This window comes from Ailuropoda melanoleuca, chromosome 14, assembly GCF_002007445.2.
Source record: "Ailuropoda melanoleuca isolate Jingjing chromosome 14, ASM200744v2, whole genome shotgun sequence".
NCBI classification, from domain to species: Eukaryota; Metazoa; Chordata; class Mammalia; order Carnivora; family Ursidae; genus Ailuropoda; species Ailuropoda melanoleuca.
This window is the reverse complement of record NC_048231.1, coordinates 15,494,654-15,514,783: the sequence shown is the minus strand read 5'-3', so window position 1 is coordinate 15,514,783 and position 20,130 is coordinate 15,494,654. Positions and strand designations below refer to the sequence as shown.

The 20,130-nt window shown below is 39.9% G+C and overlaps 1 protein-coding gene across 3 annotated transcripts in view; it reads right to left on the bottom strand.

Annotated features, from left to right (window-relative positions):
- YLPM1 (YLP motif containing 1) overlaps positions 1-6,703 on the bottom strand; it is a 74,643-nt gene extending 67,940 nt beyond the window's left edge. For 2 of the 3 annotated variants that reach the window (XM_011219052.3, XM_034643296.1), the window contains exon 1: positions 5,651-6,702. In XM_011219052.3, coding sequence (XP_011217354.2) covers positions 5,651-6,523 — 873 coding nt within the window. In that variant the 5' untranslated portion in view covers positions 6,524-6,702. Of the gene's footprint in view, positions 1-5,650 lie in introns of all 3 variants that reach the window. The other variant, XR_004620496.1, reaches the window with a different exon arrangement.
- Between the last annotated feature and the right edge of the window lie 13,427 nt (positions 6,704-20,130).

Below are 20,130 nucleotides of genomic sequence, written 5' to 3'. Positions count from 1 at the left end.
GGGGCGGGAAGGGAGAGAGATAGAGAGGGAGAGAGAAAGAGAGAGAGAGAGATGTTTTAGAGATTAATTTTGGAAGGTTGCCTTTCCTATCCAGGTTATCATAAATGCCTGTAACACTAAATGTGGTATGTCCTACTTCCTAAAGCAAGTGGTGGGGAGAAATCTGGCAAAATAATGGTCTTCCATTTTTTAGACTTATTTAAAACATTTATTTTCAATATTTTTGAGGTTCACATTCCACTCCAGGAATTAAGGTCACCAGATAATCTTAGTCTCATCTAAAAAAAATTAAAATTAAAAAATAAAGCTCCTTTACTTCACCTCTTCCTCCAGCTCCTGCCCTCATTCTCTCTCTCTCTCCTTCAGTCATACTTCTTGAAAGAGTTGTCTATACTCACCATCCCCATTTCCTCACCTTCCATCACTCCTCAAATCAATGCAATATGGCTTCAGTCACTATGAAACTGCTCCTGCCAAGGTCAACAATAATCTACATGTCAGTAAATGCAAAAGATAACTCACAGTCTTTATCTTGCTCGACCTCTCAATGGTAGTGACACAGATGACCACTCCCTCCTCCTAGAAACAGTCTTCTTTGCACTTCTGTGGGACAGCACTGTCCTGACTTTCCATCTACCCATTTAGTCTTTCTTCTGTTGGCTCCCCTAGATACTGAGATTCTTTGGGGCTAGGCTCAATGTCCTTTAAACTCTATCCTTACTCTACACACACTCCTCAGGAGACCTCATCTATTTTTGTGCCCCAAATACCATTTTTATGCTGATGACTCACAAGTCTGTCATGTCTCCAAGTTCTCACTTCTAGACTCCAGACCTATATCTAACTTCCAATTGAACATCTCCATTTGGAATCATGTGGCTCAAGGACCTCAAACTCAGTAGGTCTAAAACTAAACTCGTCCTTTCACATCGTTCCCAGACCTGTTCTTCCTCTTCTTCCAGGTTTTCCTATTTTATTAGTAAATGGGACCACCATCTACCTGGCAGTCTACTCCAGAAACTCAGGAATCATCCTTGACACCTCCCTCTCCACTGCTACTCAATCTCCAATTAGATTCTAGAGCACAAATATTTCTCCAGTCTTTCCACTTCCTCCACCTCCACTATCACCATCCAAGTCCAAGCCACTATTATCTCTTGCCTGGGTTATTCTATTCAGTATTCTTTCTAAATCACCCTTGCCCTTCTCAATTCCACTCTCCAGACAGCAAACACAATGAGTTTTCAAAAATGCCAGTGTGTCACGTTCGACTATATAAAATCCTTCGATGGCTTCCTACTGCCTGAAAGTCCTCAAAGGCCCTCCCTGATATGATTTGTGTCTACCATTCTCACCCTGAGCTTTCAGTAAGCCTTACACTGAATGCTATCTGGTTAGTTCCTACTCATTCTTCAGGTTTCACTTAAATATCACTTACAAAGGGAGGCCGCTTCAATTAGGTTACAGCTCTCAGCTATATCCAATCACTTAAAAAATATTTGTTCTTCACCTACTACCTGCTAGACCCTAAGCAAGGCACTGTAAATACAATGGTGAGCTTAAAACCAGAAAACAAACAAAAAGAAAACCCCTCACCTTTTCCCATTCCTCACGGAACAGTCTAGTGATATTGTGTATTTTATAATCCCACAGCACCTTGTACTTCTCTTAATTACTTATTAAATGTCTTGTTCTTCCCACTGGGACAAGTCAATGAGGGCAGGTGCCATGTCTTATTTTCTTCACCATTTCATCTCCAGTACTAAACTAAGCATGGCACCTGGCACACACTTGCTACTCAAATACTCAAATACTTGAATATTAAATAAATGACTAAAAATTCTGATCCAAGTCAACTTACCTAAGTATTTTGAGAATAAAAGGATAAATAAAGTCACAATTTATGAAAAAAAGGCTAGTAAGCACCTTATCTAGCCAGTCCTTTAAACACATAGAAAAGTTAACTCTTCAAAACACACATTCCATTAAATCACCAATGCTTTACTCTGAAAACTAGAAACTAAATCAAAGAATATTAAGCACTTATCCTATCTTTCCTATACCAACTGTATTTCCAATTAAATAGTCCTAGTTCATGAAAGCTTTTCTTTACAGAATTTCACATAGCAAACGTAGAAGAAATGGCAGAAAAAAATCACCACGTAATAACCTTCAATGAAGAACTAATTTACTGAGGCAAAGACTATCAGTGGATGAATCACAGATGAAACATTAGAGGCAAAACTGATGGGAAGCTTTACAATGGAGGGACCAGACTGTTAACCCCTGATCAATCTTGGCTCCACTAATAGTGGGACAACCAAGCATTGTGTGTCTCCTGATGGCATGCAAATGAAGTACATAGCACCACCCGGTTATGAAGTACACTTGCCAGAAGAAAGGTGAACTTAAATCTAAGCTTTCAGAGTTTACCAGAAACATGAAAGAGAGTGGAACAAGTCAAACGATAAGAAACCAAGAGACAGCAGACAAATCCAGAATGTGGGACATTCTACAGAACTGAGATAGATTTCTCATCAAGTTCAATGGCATGGGGTAGAAAAAGGGAATAGAAGAGACGAATCTAGATGAGAAGTTCTCAACTGAGGGTGATTTTAACCCCCAAGGGATATTTGGCAATGTCTGGAAACATTTTGGTTTCCCATCGGAGGCTGCTATCAACATTCAGTAGTTACAGGCCAGAGATGCTGCTAAACCATCCTGCAATGCACAGGACTTCCTTCCACAATGAAGAATGATACTGCTTCACAACGTCTATATTGGATCCTGATCTGAATAAACCATTAAAACATGACTGAGTCCACTGGGGAAGTTTAACGTGGATGATATCAAGGAATTATTTTTTATTTTTTTTTAAAAGATTTTATTTATTTATTTGACAGAGATAGAGACAGCCAGCGAGAGAGGGAACACAAGCAGGGGGGAGTGGGAGACGAAGAAGCAGGCTCACAGCAGAGGAGCCTGATGTGGGGCTTGATCCCACAATGCCGGGATCACGCCCTGAGCTGAAGGCAGACGCTTAACTGCTGTGCCACCCAGGCACCCCTCAAGGAATTATTTTTAATTCCAATTAGGATGATGAGACAATAGGGGAAGTCCGAATGGGTCAGGTATTAGATGATACAAAGAAACTGTTGTTAGTTTTTGTAGGTGTTATAATGTATTTACCTACGTTATAATGTATTTACAGAAAAGGTCCATTTTTCAAAAAAATATGACTAAGAATGTAGAAATGAAATGACATGAGAGCTAAGATTTGCTTTAAAATATGTCAGCAGCAATAAAAAAAAAGGCATAGGTGAAGTAAACATGATAAAATCTTGACAGTTGTTGAATCTAAATGATGGGTTTAGAGAAGAAACCATACCATTTTCTCTACCTTTGTGTTTATAATCTTTCGCCATTAAAATTTTTAATGACATATTCCAAAAATAAAATATGAACCAAAGAATAATAAATTTGCAGAAGGGTTCATTGTCAGAGATCAACACTGGCATGAAGAAAACCCATGTAATCTAATAAGCCGAAGTATCCTAAGTCTAGAACGTGACAACTCTTGTAGCTTATTCAACAAATCTCTGTGGAGAGCCTACAATTTGCAAGGCACTGTCCTAGGTGCTACAGAGGATAAAAAGATGAGTGAGATGGTCCCTGTCTGCAAGGGACTTAAAATCTGAAAAACAGGGGCGCCTGGGTGGCACAGCGGTTGAGCGTTTGCCTTCGGCTCAGGGCGTGATCCTGGCGTTATGGGATCGAGCCCCACATCAGGCTCCTCTGCTGTGAGCCTGCTTCTTCGTCTCCCACTCCCCCTGCTTGTGTCCCCTCTCTCGCTGGCTGTCTCTATCTCTGTCAAATAAATAAATAAAATCTTAAAAAAAAAAAATCTGAAAAACAGAACCAACCAGATGGGGAAGCTCAGGGATGGCTTCACAGAGACCCTGATAGTTAACATGTACCTTGAAAACAATACAACTATAAGGCAGGGAGAGAGGGTTGAGAAAGTTGGGATGAATTCTAGACAGAGGTAAGAAAGCCTAAATAAGCTTACAAGAAAGGCCCTTCTTGGTCTCTCCCCCACACTTCTCAAGCCTCATCTTCCACTCTTTTTTTCTGGCTCTCACCAAAGAATTGGAGGCAATGAATACTCAAAGCACTGAAAGAAGTTCAATACAGACAAGGGTGCAAAGGCAGAAAAGCAAAACCAGCAAACCAGTGTTCATGTATCTGTATTAAAGACGGGTCTGATTCCTCCTCCCCTCCCTCCAAAAACAATTCATTTGTCTCTCAAAAGGCCAGAGAAAGTCTAGTAGAGAGAAGGATATGGATATTGTACTTTGGCTTGGACTAACTCCGACAGTGTTTGACAACAAAAGCACTGGGAATTTCAGAATGGGTCGGGAATGGAGGCAGAAATTTTGTCTCTATAACAAGAGGAATCTGGGGGAAATAACCTGGTGGGATGGTACTAATTTGGTGTAAGCCAACAGAATCCCTTATTCTCCTATTTTACTCCAGCATCACAAGTGTTTTCTCCTGATGATGTGCCAAGCACAACATCTTGCTTACTTCAAACAACTTGCTTGTGTCCTTAATTTCTAATGGCAAACCATTAGAGTACCACATCCCTATCTTTTGGAAATCTCTTATATGTAAATCTGAGCTTGTAGACTAAAAGACTCTCTTTTCATTAGGGAATCTAAGGTAGATTAGTAATTGCCAAAAGTGCCTATTTTAAGAAATCATAACAAGTTATTTATTCCATTTTAGTTCTATCTTCTTTCTTAAGGGAGGAATTCATTTGTTACTGCTATCCTATTCATCTTTGACTGCTCTGTAGGAAGGATCACTTAAAACAGAAGTTTAGAGTAATGACTATCTTATGAAGGAAAAGATATCACTAACTTTTTTTCATCTTGGCCGAATTCCAAGGCAGTTACTCTGGAGTGAATGGTAACAGTGCAATGCAGCAAATTGGTTATGTCTTAAAACTTGCTTTAAGTGATGTAAGAAAAGGATTTATGGGTCCATTCCTTAAAATAACCAAGAGACTCCCAAGAGGGTCAAAGGTGAAGAGACCTCCTATGTATTACATTATGTATCTATACACATAATTAGGATGCTCCTGATAAGAACAAGATTTCCCTTCTTCATTTGCTAACACTTTGGAATTCACAAAGCTGACAGCTACCAGGGGTCCCTAAATAACTTTTTAAAGAAGCTAACTGGTCAAAAGGTTTGTACACATTTCAAGTACCAGCCCTTTGGGAAACAACTTCTTTATGCTGCCTCTCAAATGGAAATTTGAGTTTAAAATACAATTTTAAAACAAAGCGCTTTGCAAAAGCAACAAAATCTAGGAGGTCGGTCAAAGGGAACCAAAGAATATATCTGAGAAGTAACTCTTCAGCCACCCCGCTACTCTGTGGTGTTCAGAAACATCTTCAAACACTGTTCTTTTAATAATCCACATTTAGCTGCGATGTCAGACTTCTGACTCTCAAGGAATCCTTTGGAGTGTAAATTAGCTACTCATTGTGTTGAAATTAGCCTAAGCACGGTTAAAGCCCTGAGGCCTGCTCACTTAGGGCCCTCTAGGTGAAAGATGAGGCTCAGGCAGATGCTTTCTTACCTGTGGAGTCATTGTTGAGGGATCTGGCTCTGGGGCAGCTTGCTGTTCAGCACTCTTGTTCTTGGCCCCACTCTCCAAAGGCTCTTGCTGGACAGTTGTCTTATTCCCAGAAGGGGTGGACGGTGGTGGTGGAGCTAGTAGTTGGGATTTAGAATGGCCCTGGGAGGGGCGGGAAGGAGACGCCTGAGAAGGGGGCAAGTAGGACTGGGAATGGCTCAAATAGGATTGCGAGGAGGAGGAAGAGGAAGAGTAAGAAGGGGTGGGCGCCAGGTAGGATTGGGAAGGTGGGGACTGAGAAGGGGACGGCTGAGCGGGAGGCAGGTAGGGCTGAGACGAGGCCGGGGGGTAGTACGAGGGTGGCGGCTGAGGTGGGGGCATGTAAGACTGAGACGGGGGCATATAGGACCCCGGCGGTACAGGGGGAGATTCAGGGGGGGAATCCAGCTCCATGGGAACCAAACCAGGAGACCCATCTCGTTGGTGGTGGAGCATCTGGTGTTTGTACTGCTGCTGCTTCTGATAGCTGAGGGCCGGCCCAGGTGGCGGGGGCATCGGTGGCGGCGGTGGCTGCCAGTCCCCGTAGCCGCCCCCCGGCATCACCGGCGGGGGCGGCAGGGGGGGCGGAGGAAGGTGATGGGGCTGGAGCACGCACTGCATTTGCTTCTGGTGCATCTGCTGCAGCTGCTGGAGCTGCGCCAGGTGCTGCTCGCGGAAGCTCATGAAGCCCGAGGAGGAGGGGGCCGCGGGAGTCGTCGAGCTCGAGTACCCGGGCCCCGGCGAGGCCTCAGGAAGCGCCACCGGCGGTGGCGGCGGCGGGACCGGCGGCGGCGGATAGTGGCTGCTCCCGCCATACCGGCCCCAATTCGGGTACATATCGGAGAAGGCAGCGCAGGGCTCGTCCCGGCGCCGTTACTCGTCGCAACCGACCTCCAGGAGCTGCGGCGGCGACGGCGACAGCCGGAACTCGCGGCGCCTACAGGCCCCGGAGCGTGTAAACGAAGCGCGCCAGTGCGCCGGCGCTATCGAGCTGGGCCCGCGACCGGGAAGGCGGGGACGGCACTGGAAAGACTACGCCTGCGCAGTAGCCACCGAGAGGAGAACAAAGGCGAGATAGAGTGACCCTTTGCTTGGTGACTCTCGGTTGCCATCTTCCTTCAGGTTCGGATAATGGACGTGCGAGTAGAATGTTCTCATAGAACCGAGGAACCATAGAGTCTCACAGCTGAAAGGGGTGGTAGAGATCCTATCGCTCCACGGGTTCATTTTTGAATGAAAAAAAAAAAAAGGTTCCATTCACAATAGCAACAATCTCAACAACAACAAAAAAGCCATGAAACAAGTAGGAATAACTCTAATAAGAAATATGTAGAACTTATATGAGGAAAACTACAGAACCATATCCGAGGGGAATAAATTAGACTTGAAATAATGGAGAGGCTTACCATGATCCTGAATGAAAAGGGAGAAATTGTAGAGATGTCAGTTCTTCTCAAATTAAATGAATAAATTTAATTCGATTCTAACAAAAAATCCAATTGAGAACAAATCTGTGAAGAATAGAAACATTTTGAAGACAGAATGTAAGACTACACCAATTCCTGCAGGTACATGAAAGGTAACATCTGCAGTTATTATAAAAGGTTGGAAATGGAATTCTTTAGAATAACTCAACGCACAAAAATTCATGTTGGAGAATCTCAGCTAAAGCAAAGATAGCAAAAACCAGATTCAAAGATTGTCTGGAGAGGGTGACCTAGAAAATAATCCAATCTGTCAACATAATACTCAACTTTGGCTTGAGTGAATCACTGAAAAACAAGGCTGATACACACTGAATTCTGGAAAGAAAAAAAAAAAACTACCTAAGTCTGAGAATATTAACTGTGTCAGTGTGTCAGTTGTGCACCACTTAAAGATTTGACCTTCCTTCCATCTTGGCAACCCAGATCTTTACCTCTCTTAGGAGGTAGATGTGAGTGGAAAGTGGGGCATCTAAATATCTCTCAGAAGAGTTTTCATTCTCAAATAGGAATTTAGCTGCATTTCTCTTAATTTTTTGTTGAAGTGTAACATATATACATCAAATTAAACACCATAAGTGTACAGGTTAGTGAATTTTCACAAACCAATCACACAGTGTAACTAGTACCCTGATCAAGAAACAGAACATTAGGGCCAGGTCAGATAGATGCCTGCCTGCCTGCCCTTATGCCCCTTCTTTTCCCAAAAAAAGAAAAGGAAAAGAAAAGAAAAAAAGAAACAGAACATTGTCCAACTCATAGATCCCACTTACTTGTAATGTTAATATTTTCTATTGAAATTCTTTTGAAAAATATTAAAAATACATGTAATTTACCATAGTAATAGCCTAAAGGAGAATATGAGATGATCATTAAATGAAGAAAAAGAATATAATAAATTTCAACATCCATTCACAATTTTTAAAAATCTTAGCAAATCAGAAATAAAAGGGAACATCCTAATCTTATATTTATTTTTAAAAACTACAGCAAATATCACACTTAATTGTGAAAAGTTGAAAGTTTTCCCTCTGGGATCAACAACAGATGTTCACTATTACCACATCTGTTATGGATTGAATTGTGTCTCACCCTTCTCCCACTAAATAATCTCCAATACCTCAGAATGTGACTTTCTCTGGAAATAAGTTTGTTGCAGATGTAATTAGTTTAGATCATATTGTAGTAGGGTCAATCCAATGCTACTGGTGTCCTTATAAAATGATGGCCACATGAAGACACAGATACAAAGACAGAATGCCCATGTGATGCTGTAAGCCGAGATTGGAGTTAGGTAGCTGCAAGCTAAAGAGTGGAACAAATAGAATTCTCCTACACTGATGGTGGAAGTGTAAATTAGGGTGACCATTCTGAATTACTATTTGGCAGTATCTACTAAAGCTAAACAAACCCATAGTCTATGACCCAGGAATCCCACCACTAGGCACATAATGAAGAGAAACACATGTATATGTTATACAGAAGATATGTACAAGAATGTTCATAGCAGCACTACTTGTAATGGCTAAAAACTGGAAAGCAACCCAAATGTCTACCTACAGTAGAACGTATAATGAAATTGTGGTACATTCATACAAAGGAATACAGAACAATGAAAATGAACAAACTATAACCATATGGAACAACACAGGTGAATCTCACAAACATAATGTTGAACAAAAGAAGCTAGGCAAAAAAGAATATGTACTGTATGTTTTCACATATATAACTTCAAAAATAGACATAATTGATATGCAACCATTTAGAATTCAGGTTAGTAGTTACCCTTGGGGTGAAGAGATAGTGATTGAAAGGGGGGATAAAAGGCAGCTGCTGGTAATGTTCTGTGTCTTGATCTGGGTGCTGGTTACATAGTTATGTTTTGTTTGTGAAAAGTTCATCCAGCTCTACCACTTATGATTTATGCACTTTTCTGTTTGTATAATTAAATAAGTGTATCTCCAAGAAACTTTTGAAAGATAGAAGTTCAAAAGAGTATTTACTGTACAATTGGGTTACATGTAGTTCAAAAATAGACAAAATGAAATGATAATGTTAAAAGTGAGACTAGTGGCTGCCTTTGGGGAGAGGGAAAGGGTAGTGGCTGGAAGGGGGTACAAGTAAGGTTTCTGAAATGGTAACAATGTTGTATTTCTTGAACCAAATAGTAATTCCACAAATATCTGCTTCGTTCAAAGTTATTGAACTGTATGTTTATCCTTTGCGCTTTCATCTTTGTATGGTGTACTTCACAATTTTTTTAAAAGTTAAAAAAAAGTGGGAAGGAGAAAAGTGATAGTAGTGGAAGACAGAGAAAGATGAGATCAGATGGAGGGAAGTAAAAGATTTCTCTTTGCCTTTTCCTTTCCCACCTGGCATTGGTAGATTCTAGCTGTCCTGTCTTCTATTGCATCCCTCAACAACCACGGGTCTTTCAGCACCTACTTGGGAGACAGCACCTTTGTTTAAACAGGCCCTTCCACGTTCCCCTCATTGTTTCAAGATAAAGATCTAATTGGGAATTGTTTTAGATGCTATAGGAAATCCTCTCCCCTAGATTCTTACTCTCAGGGAACTAACATATAGTTGGCCACTCTAACCTTCTAGCTTGCACAATTTTCAAAAAATCACAGCCATCTTTATGATACAGAACCCCTATCCATACCAGAAAATTCTTGAAAAGAAGCTCTCCTCAAGACATTTTAGTGACACTGATTTCACATTATATGATCAATCCCGGGCCAAGTTTTTAGAGATGAATTTTACTAATCTCAGATGAAAAAAGTAGCAACAAAAATATAAAGTGCTCCTATTCAAAATGAACGAAGGGATGAATTAAAGCACAAATCACACAGAAGGTTTTGTGTGGGAGACTCCAGAGAGGGTTAGCTCTTAATTGTCAGTGCTGTCAAAGTCAACTTGCATGAGTCTTCTCTGCTCTAGGTTTATAACCCAGCAGTACTTCTTTCTTGTTATGTTTCATTCTTGCTGTTGCTAGGGGGACTTGGGTGAGGGCTGAGAGGAGGAGGTGACATTTGATTGGTTAGTGGTTTGAGGCCATATTCTGATTGGCTGATGGCTTACGTGCCATTTTGAGGAATAAAAAATCTCTGCTGGCTCTTACAGCTTGTATTGCTCTAAACAACAGGATCTCGAGGCAGATTGCCTCCTATTGGACCCATGCATCTTTAGGATGCAGGTTTTCACTAGGATTTTGGATGGATAATGTCTAGACTTAAGCGTAGCTTGGTCACACATAACCTTGTCAATGTTAGTGCTTCTTCCCCTATTACAGAATCATGTTCTCATTTTATCCTAAAGAAACCCATAGGTGTTCATATGTAATCTCAATTAACATGTAGCAAGGCCTTCCAACCATTCTCAATGGATCACAGTTTAGGAGAGCCTGGAACTTGAGGGTGGTCGTATCCATTACAGTTCTTTGTATGTTATCCATAGCAACAGCTGAGACTTTAAAAATGTATTGAAAAGATACTGTGGGAGTCACGAAATAGACAAGAAGGTCATTTAACTAGATCTAGGAGTAGGAAAAAGCCAAGACAGGAGTTATTCTATCATCAAAGGTCTGGATGCTATAAGAAACGAAGTTCAACTTTTTTTTTTTTAATACCTTTAGCCACTCAGTGCCTTTTCAGATATATGGTCTGGTAAGAGGAAGGATCTAGAAGAAAGAGCCTCCAGTGTTCCCCTCATCTTCTATAGCGAAAGGGCTGGGTATTCTGATCTAAATCCTACATACAATTGGAGAAAATGTAATACTGCGGGAAATTGCATACAATTGGGGAAAATTTAACATTCCAAAATCAAACCAAAACAAAAAAGTCTGGGTGCTGTTAGGAAGGAGGAGTGGATGTGGATAAGCAACAGCAAACATCCACTACCCTGTGCCACTGTTGTCAGGCAAATATGTTAAGGACAGGAGCATAAAAAGAAGTTTAGCAGTAGAGATCAAATGCAGAAAGAACATCACCAGAAAGATCTTGAGAGAGAACAAACACAAGCCTTCTGAGCAAGGGTAAAATTGTGAATGACCTTAAAACTGAATAACTAATGTATTAATTAGGATGCAGTCTAAGCTGCTCTAACAACGAGACACTAAAGTATAGTGGCTTAATCAAAAGTTCATTCTTCACTCATAGAACAGTTCAGAGGTAAGCAGCAAAAGCTTTCATCTTCAACATAAAGCTTCCATTTTGTAGCCAAGTAGATGGATTAGGGAAGAATACCTTTTAAGGAGGACGCCTTTTAATGTAAGGACCCAGAAGAGATACATACCACTTTCAGTTACATCCTGTTGGCTACAACTTAGTTGGGTGGCCTTTCCTAGCCTCAGGAAGGCTTGGAAATAATTTCCACCTGGGCAACACAGATAAAACTCATGAGATATATTATTAGAGGAAGATTAAAGAGAGAACACTGGGGACAACTGACAGTATCTGTATTCAAGTATTGAATTTGACAACACCAAGTTCTAATGAGGCTGTGGAGCAATGGAAAGTCTCATATGCTGTTGGTGGGAGTACAAATGTTTACGTAAAGAGTAATTTGACAATATCTATTATCACTGAAGATATACAATGCCTTATGACACAATTTCACTTCTAGGTATGTATCTGGGACTAGAGATACTTTTATACATTTGTACAAGGAGGTATGTAAAAGAATGTAGCCTGTTGGTAAGAGCAAAAACTGGAAACTCAAATGACCATCTAGAGGAGAATGGATAAACAAAATGTTTAATATTCACACAATGAAATATCATGTAGCAATTAAGGTGAATGAACGACAGCTCCACATATTACCATGGATGAATCTCAGAAACATAACAACAAAAAGACCGTATATATGCCCAAAAGAACTGAAAGCAGAGACTTGAAGAGATATTTGTAGACCCATGTTCATAGCAGCATTATTCACAACAGCCAAAAGGTGGAAACTACCCAAGTGTCCATTGACAGATGAATGGATAAACAAACGTGGTTTATACATACAGTGGAATATTACTCAGTCTTAAAAGAAGGAAATTCTGACATATTACAACATAGATGAATCTTGAACATTATGCTAAGTGAAATAAGCCAGTCAGAAAAGGACATATACTGTATAGTTCTACTTAAATAAGGTACCTATAGTACTAAAATTCATGGAGACAAAAAACTGAATCATTATTGATAGCGGCTGGCGGAAGAGCAGAATGGGGAGTGGTTGTTTAATGGGGACAGAGTTTTAGTTTGGGAAAATGAAAAAAAATTCTGGAGTTGGATGGTTGCACAACAATGTGAATGCACTTCATGCAACCATACTGTACACTTAAAAATGGTTAAAATGTAAATTTTATGTTACCACATTAAGAAATAGTACATATGATTTTGTTATAGGCAGCTCAAAAACATACACCTTACAAACATATAGTCAAGGTATTCAAATGATGGGTAAAACTATAATGAAAATCAAGAGGACGAAAATACAAAATCCAGGACTGTGTTTACCTCAGAGGTGGGGTGGAGTTGAGGGAAGGGAATGTAATCAAGGAGGATTACATAGAAAATTTCAAAGTTATGGGTAATATTCTTTTTCTTAAATTGGGAGAGGGTACAAGGGTGTTCATTTTAGTAATATTCTTTTTTTTAAGATTTTATCTATTTGAGAGAGAGAGAGCGTGCACACACAGGTGTGGTGGTGAGGGGCAGAGAGAGAGGTATAAGCAGACTCGCTGCTGAGCAGGGAGCCTGACCCCAGGGCTCAATCCCAGGACCCTGGGATCATGACCTGGGCTGAAGGCAGATGCTTAACCAACTGAGCCAGCCAGGCGCCCCTAGTAATATTCTTTATACCTGAAATATACTCTATATATACAATATTTATATCACACAAAATTTCATAATTCAAAAGCATATTTAAATACATAACATAAATTGATACCTTTAAATGCATAAAGTATTACATACTTTAATGTGGGAAAATTAAAGGAGAATGGAGAAATATTAAAGCAGGTTGAGGGGACACATGGGTGGCTCAGTTGATTAAGCGTCTGCCTTTGGCTTGGGTCATGATCTCGGGGTCCTGAGATCAAGTCCCACATTGGGCTCTCTACTTAGCAGGCAGTCTGCTTCTCCCTCTCCCTCTCTCTCAAATAAATAAATAAAATCTTTAAAAAAATAAAGTGGGTTGAGGAAAAATTAGAAAAAAACTGTTGACACTTGTTCTATACTCTAAAACAGTTTCAACTTGTATAATTCTCCCTCAAACACTCAAGTGTTTGAGAATGAGATGCAGTGAATACTTTTGTTTGCCTACAGAACATCCATTTCCTTCCTTCTTTCTTAATAAAATTCCAATTTTGCTCAGGTGTTCACATTTCCCCATATATATCCCATGTCACCATGTCACTCAGAAAAAGCTGACCATCTCCAGCTCCAAGAGTAGGTCCCAATTAGTTTAAGTCAATCATGATTATATATTCCCTCTTGCCATTTATTGGGAGATTCTGAAGTAACCTAATCAGCACGTGACCTTTCTTTGGCCACCCAAGGGTTGGCATCTGCCCAAAGTTGGTACAATCACACTGAACACAAGGGTTTTTTATTACATGATTGGGAAAGAAGCCCTCTTTCTTTCTAATGGATGTGAACAAGGAGTTTGTTGCTCCGCTGTTTACAGCCAACTGGGAGCTTGGATGACAAAGTTCAAAATTGAGGGATGTAGAGCTTCAGCTGATTGTACTGTGCGTAGAGCTACACTACCTTTGTTATTCAAGATGCATTTCCTTATTTTTTACACCGAAAGCACCATGACTGAAAGCTAGATATATATTCTAAGGATACATATGGAAACAGGAATCTCATACACACAGTTGGGCCCCTTGGAAACCAGAAACTCTACTAGGCACTACAAGGAGGGCTGCATGTGGACCTTGCAGAGATTGGAATGTTTTTCAGGGATCTCAGTGGTGCTTAGGACCCAAAGTAGATGTAGCTGTTACTCCCTCAGGATTAGGAGGCTCTTGATCAATTCCTACCCTGGGACTCTGACACTGTGGTACTCTGGTGTTAGATGCACTGCTGCTTTTATGTATGGCTTCTATTCTGTCTGTAACTATTCAACTCTTCACGTCTTTGGATCTAAATTTCCCAAAGAGCGGATCTACTTCCTTAGGACAGAACTTTCCTAACAGCCCACCTCATGATCTCTTGGCCAGTCTGTACATTGGATAATTGTGGGCAATTTGCCCGTAACTTTGACTCAATTAACAGAATCAAGTTTGTGATCGTGAAGGACCAATTTGGCAATTTCTACTGAAGGAGCTCTTAGAATTGACCTATGTGTGTGCTATTCATGCTACACTTCTGTTCAGCACATACATGTATTAATCAATGAACAACTTAGGCTCAAAGTTTTTTTTATCATATCAATCTCAACATCTTTACCCACAACTGGTACCTGTAATACACCATCAGCTGTTATCTTTGCTGGAACCTCTGATACCTTAATTACATATCTCAATCTTTTATTTCTATAGCCCTCTCAATTCCTAATTTTTTATATATCTGTTAGTCAACCTTCTTGAGCCCCAATCCTTAACCCCCAGTTCACTGCTCCTCTCAATGGTTTTATTTCTTTTCCTATCAATTGTTGAACTTACGTTATATCAATTCAATCTCTCTTGCATGCATACTCAACTCTTTGTTCTACTGTGGTACTTGCCCTGTTAATTCCCCTTATAGCTTACTGAACTTTCTTTTGCTGAATGGTTATGGAGAAACTACACAGCATGCAATTAGTCCCACTACTGATTCAGGTTCTGCAGTTCCCTCTAGGTTCTCATCATTACTTTGCCATCATTTTATGTCATCGACCTCTCCCACTCAGTACAGTAGCTATTTCTTTTTTTTATTATTTTAATGTTTTTTATTATATTATGTTAGTAGTAAAGTAGCTATTTCAATCCTTCACCACTACCTCAAGCCTTGTCCCTCAATAAATGGCCTTGCTTTCAACTTTACAGAGAGACACCAATAGGCACAAACTCCTTCAACTTCTGCTCACACTTCTACATACTAATCTTTACTGGCAGCCACCCCAGCCTCCTATCCTCCAGTTTCAAGTGGCTCTTCTCCTGTCCCAAGTTAATGCTGGTCTTCGTGTTCTAGATTCCATCCCCTGACACTACTCTGTCAGTCATCTTTTCTCTCTACTGTGTGTTTCACATATTTTTAAACCACTCTTTATTTTGAAAAACGTCAAACCTAGAGAAAAGTGAAAAGAGTAAACAAACACCCCTCTACCTTTCATCTAGGCACACCATTTGTTAACGTTTTCTCACATTCTCCCTCTTCCTCCTCCTTTCTCTCTTATCTATTATCTATGTCTGTCTATCTATCTATCTATCTATCTATCTATCTATCTATCTACCTATCCATCTTTCCCCAAATCATTAGTTACTTGAAGACACTGTGACCCTTCATACATAAACATTCAGCATGTATTTCCTAAAACAAGGGTACCCTTACATGCAGCTACAATATAATATTCATGCTAAGGATATTTAACAAATACAATTATATTATCTAGCAATCAGTCCATATTTAAATTCCCCTAAGTGTCCCAACAATATTCTTTATGGCTTCTTGGTTTGTTTGTTTGTTTGTTTGTTGTTTAAAGATTTTACCTATTTATTTATTTGAGAGAGAGAGAGAGAGGGAGTGAGTTGGGGGGAGGAGAAGAGGGAGAGGGAGAAGCAGACTCCCCACTGAGCACAGAGCCTGATGTGGGGCTTGATCCCATGACCGAGATCACGACCTGAGCCAAAATCAAGACTTGGTCACTCAAACGACTGAGCCACCTAAACACCCCTGTTTTGTTTTTTAAGTAGGCTCCATGCCCAGCTTGGAGCCCAATACAGGGCTTGAACTCATGACCCTGAGATCAAGACCTGAGCTGAAATCAAGAGTCCGATGCTAAACTGATGAGCCACCCAGGTGCCCCTCTTTGTGTTGTTTTTTTTTTTAATTCAGGGTCCAGTCAAGGATAACACATTGCATTTAGTTGTCACGCCTTGTTAGTCTCCTTCAATGTAAAATAGTTCGCCACCCTTCCCCCTCACCGCATGATACTGACATTTTTAAAGAATCCAAGCCAGTTCAGGTCATGATCTCAGGGTCCTGGGATCAGGCCCTCCACTGGGCTCTGTACTCAGTGGGGAGTCTGCTTCAGGATTCTCTTTCTCTCTCTAAAATAAATAAACAAATCTTAAAAAAAAGAATCTAAAACAATTTTTGCAGAATGTCCCTCAATTTGGGGTTTGACAGATAGTTTCTTCATAATTAGATTCAGTTGAAAAAAATTTTAATTTGGGGGACAAAAAATATTACATGGGTATTGTATCCTTCTATACATCACAATCATGATGTACATCATGCCAGTTCATCCTCTGAATAGTAATATCAAGTTTGGTCATTTGGTAAAGGCAGTGACTGCCAAATTTCTCTATTGCAAAGGTATATATAACTAATCTGTGGGGTGATACTTTCAGGCTCTGGAAATACCTTGTTCCCCACAGTTTTCCACCAATGGTTCTAGCATCCACTAAAGATTCTTGCCTGAAACAGTATTACAGTGGTGATTATAAAACAATGATTTTTATATTCCTATCATTCCTTTTACACTTAATAGTGGTCATATTCCTATATATGAAAGCTCTCCTATCCCATTTTATTTGTTTATTCTTAGCATCTTCTGGACTCATGGATTCTTTGTTCAAAATCAGTATGGGGATGCCTAAGTGGCTCAGTCGGTTGAGCATCTGCCTTCGGCTCAGGTCATGATCCCAGGGTCCTGGGATCAAGTCCCACATTGGGCTCCTTGCTCAGCAGGGAGCCTGCTTCTCCCTCTGCCTGCTGCTCCCCCTGCTTGTGCTCCCTCTGACAAATAAATAAAATCTTTAAAAATAAATAAATTAGTATGTATTAACATGTTGTACACCTTAAATTTACATATTATATGTCAAATATAGTTTAAAAATCAATGTGACAATCCATTACTGTCATTATTAATTTTGATGATTAAACTGTCTCAAATTCGACCAGCATGAGCCTTGTCAAGCTGGTTCCTATTTCTTTTCACAAGTCCCCATCAGGTTTTGAACACTTTTTTGCATTTTTCTATAATTGCAAATTTCCTTATTATGGAGAAAGACCAAGATGCTGATATGGAAGGCTCCTGAGCTTCCCTCCTCCCGTGGACGCACAGAATGTACACATGAAGCAATTGCCTCGGAGAGAAATTCAGAAACTAGCTGAGTGACTACTGTACATCAGGCAAATGAGAAATACTCACCTCAAAAAGGGTAGGAAGGGTTGAGACATATTGTCATCATGAAGGTCATCCTCAACATAGCACCAAATAATTGGGAGGGAACCCCCAACTCCCAGCTTCTTCCTGAGGAGTGAAGGGTTTGGATACACATCTAGTGCCCCAACACCAGGGATGGGTCCCCAAAACACCTAACTCTGAAAGCCGACAGGGCTTATGTTCACAGGCCTATAGCAAACAAAGCAGCAGTTCTTAATGGGAAGGGGACTTCCTTTGATAAACTTTCATTTCTCACTGTGTATTGCTTTGATCTTCTATTTTTAATTGTACTAAAAACCACATCGCATTAAATTTACCATCTTTATCATTTTTAGGTATACAGCTCGTAAGTGTTAAGTTTATTTATATTGCTGTGCAACACAACTTTTCATCTTGCACAACCAACTTTATATCCACTAAACACTAATGTCCCCTACCCCCCTCTCTTCTGCACCTGGCAACCATGTTTCTACTCTCTGTCTCTAACTTTAGCTTAATTTAGACACTTCATGAGTGGAATTATACAGTATTTGTCCTTTTGTTACTGGCTTCTTTTGCTTAGAATGATGTTTGACGTTTATCCATGTTGTAGAATGTAACAGGATTTCCTTCTTTTTAAAATCTGCCTAATAGTCCATTGTGTGAATATACCACATTTTCTTTATCCATTCATCCATCAGTGGATATTTGGGTTGCTTCCACCTCTTGCTTATTGTGAATAATGCTGTAATGAACATGGGTATGCCAAGTATCTCTTCGAGATCCTGCTTTGAATTCTATTGGATATATACTATACACAGAAGTGGGATTGCCAGATCACACGGTAGTTCTATTTTTGATTTTTTTGAGAAACCACTATACTGTTTTCCATAGTGGCTGTACCATTTTATATTCCCACCAACAGTGACAAGTGTTCCAATTAATCAGATATTGATTGCATCCTTGCCAGCACTTACCTTCTGTTCTTTGGATAGTGGCCATCCTAATGGATGTGAGGTGGTATCTCACCATGGTTTTAATTTGCACCTCGCTTATGATTAGTGATGTTGAGCATCTTTTCATGTGCTTATTGGTTATCCGTGTATCTTCTTCAGGTAACTGTGTATTCGTCTTTTGCCCGTTTTTAAATTGGATTATTTTTTTGTTGTCAAGTTGTAGAAGTTCCTTATAATTCCAGATTTTAATCCTTTGTCAGATGTATGATTTCTAGATATTTTCTCCCGTTCCAAAGTTTGCCTTTTCACTCCGTTGTTTCCTTTGAAAGAAGGAATCGTTTAAACCTGATGTGGTTCCTTTTGTCTATTTTTGCTTCTGGTGTCATATCCAAGAAATCATTGCCAAGTCCAATGTCCTCAAGGTTTCCCCCTATATTCTCTTAGTTTTGGGTCTTATGTTTTGGTCTTTTATCCACTTTAATTTTTACGATGTAGGAGTCATTTTTCTTTCTGTTGTATGTGGATATCCAGTTTTCCCCAGTACCATCTGTTGAAGAGACTATCCTTTCCCCATTGTGTAGTCTTAGCACCCTTGTCACAACTCACTTGGCAATATATGCAAGTATTTATTTCTGGGCCTTCTATTCTGTTCCACTGGCCCATATCTCTGTCTTTACGTCAGTACAACACTGTCCTGATTACTACTGCTTTGTAGTGTGTTTTGAAATCAGGAATTTTGCGGTCTCCAACTTTGTTCTTCTTTTTCAAGATTGTTTGGCTATTTGGGATCCCTTGGGATTCCATATGAATTTTAGCATTTTTTTTTTATTTCTGCAAACAAATGTCATTCGGATTTTGATAAAAATTGCACTGAATCTGTAGATCGCTTTGGGTAATATGAACATTTTAATGATATTGAGTCTTCCAATCCAAGAACACAGGATGTCTTTCCATTTCTTTGTATCTTCTCCGATTCTTTCAGTAACATTTTGTAATTTTCAGTGTACAAGTCTTTCACCTCCTTAGTTAGGTTTACTCCTAAGTATTTTACCCTTTTTTTTTTTAAGATTTTATTTATTTATTCGACAGAGATAGAGACAGCCAGCGAGAGAGGGAACACAAGCAGGGGAGTGGGAGAGGAAGAAGCAGGCTCATAGCAGAGGAGCCTGATGTGGGGCTCGATCCCATAACGCCGGGATCACGCCCTGAGCCGAAGGCAGACGCTTAACCGCTGTGCCACCCAGGCGCCCCTATCCTTTTTGATACTATAGTAACTAGATTGTTTTCTTAATTTCTTCTTTTGAATTGATCATTGTTAGTATACTGAGATGCAACTAATTTTTCCATGTTGATTTTGGGTCCGGAAACTTTGCTAAAAGCATTAATTAGTTCTAACAGTTTTATTTATTTAATTTTATTTTTTGAATAGTGTTCCATGATTCATTATTTGCATATAACACCCAGTACTCCATGTAATATGGCCCTCCTTAATACCCATCACTGGCCTATCCCAATCCCCCACCCCTCTCCCCTCTGAAGCCCTCAGTTTGTTTCCCAGAGTCGGTTTCTTTGGTACACCTTAAACTAGTATTACACTGTATGTTAACTAGAATTAAAATAAAAAATAAAAACTTAAAAAATAAAAAATGGTTTC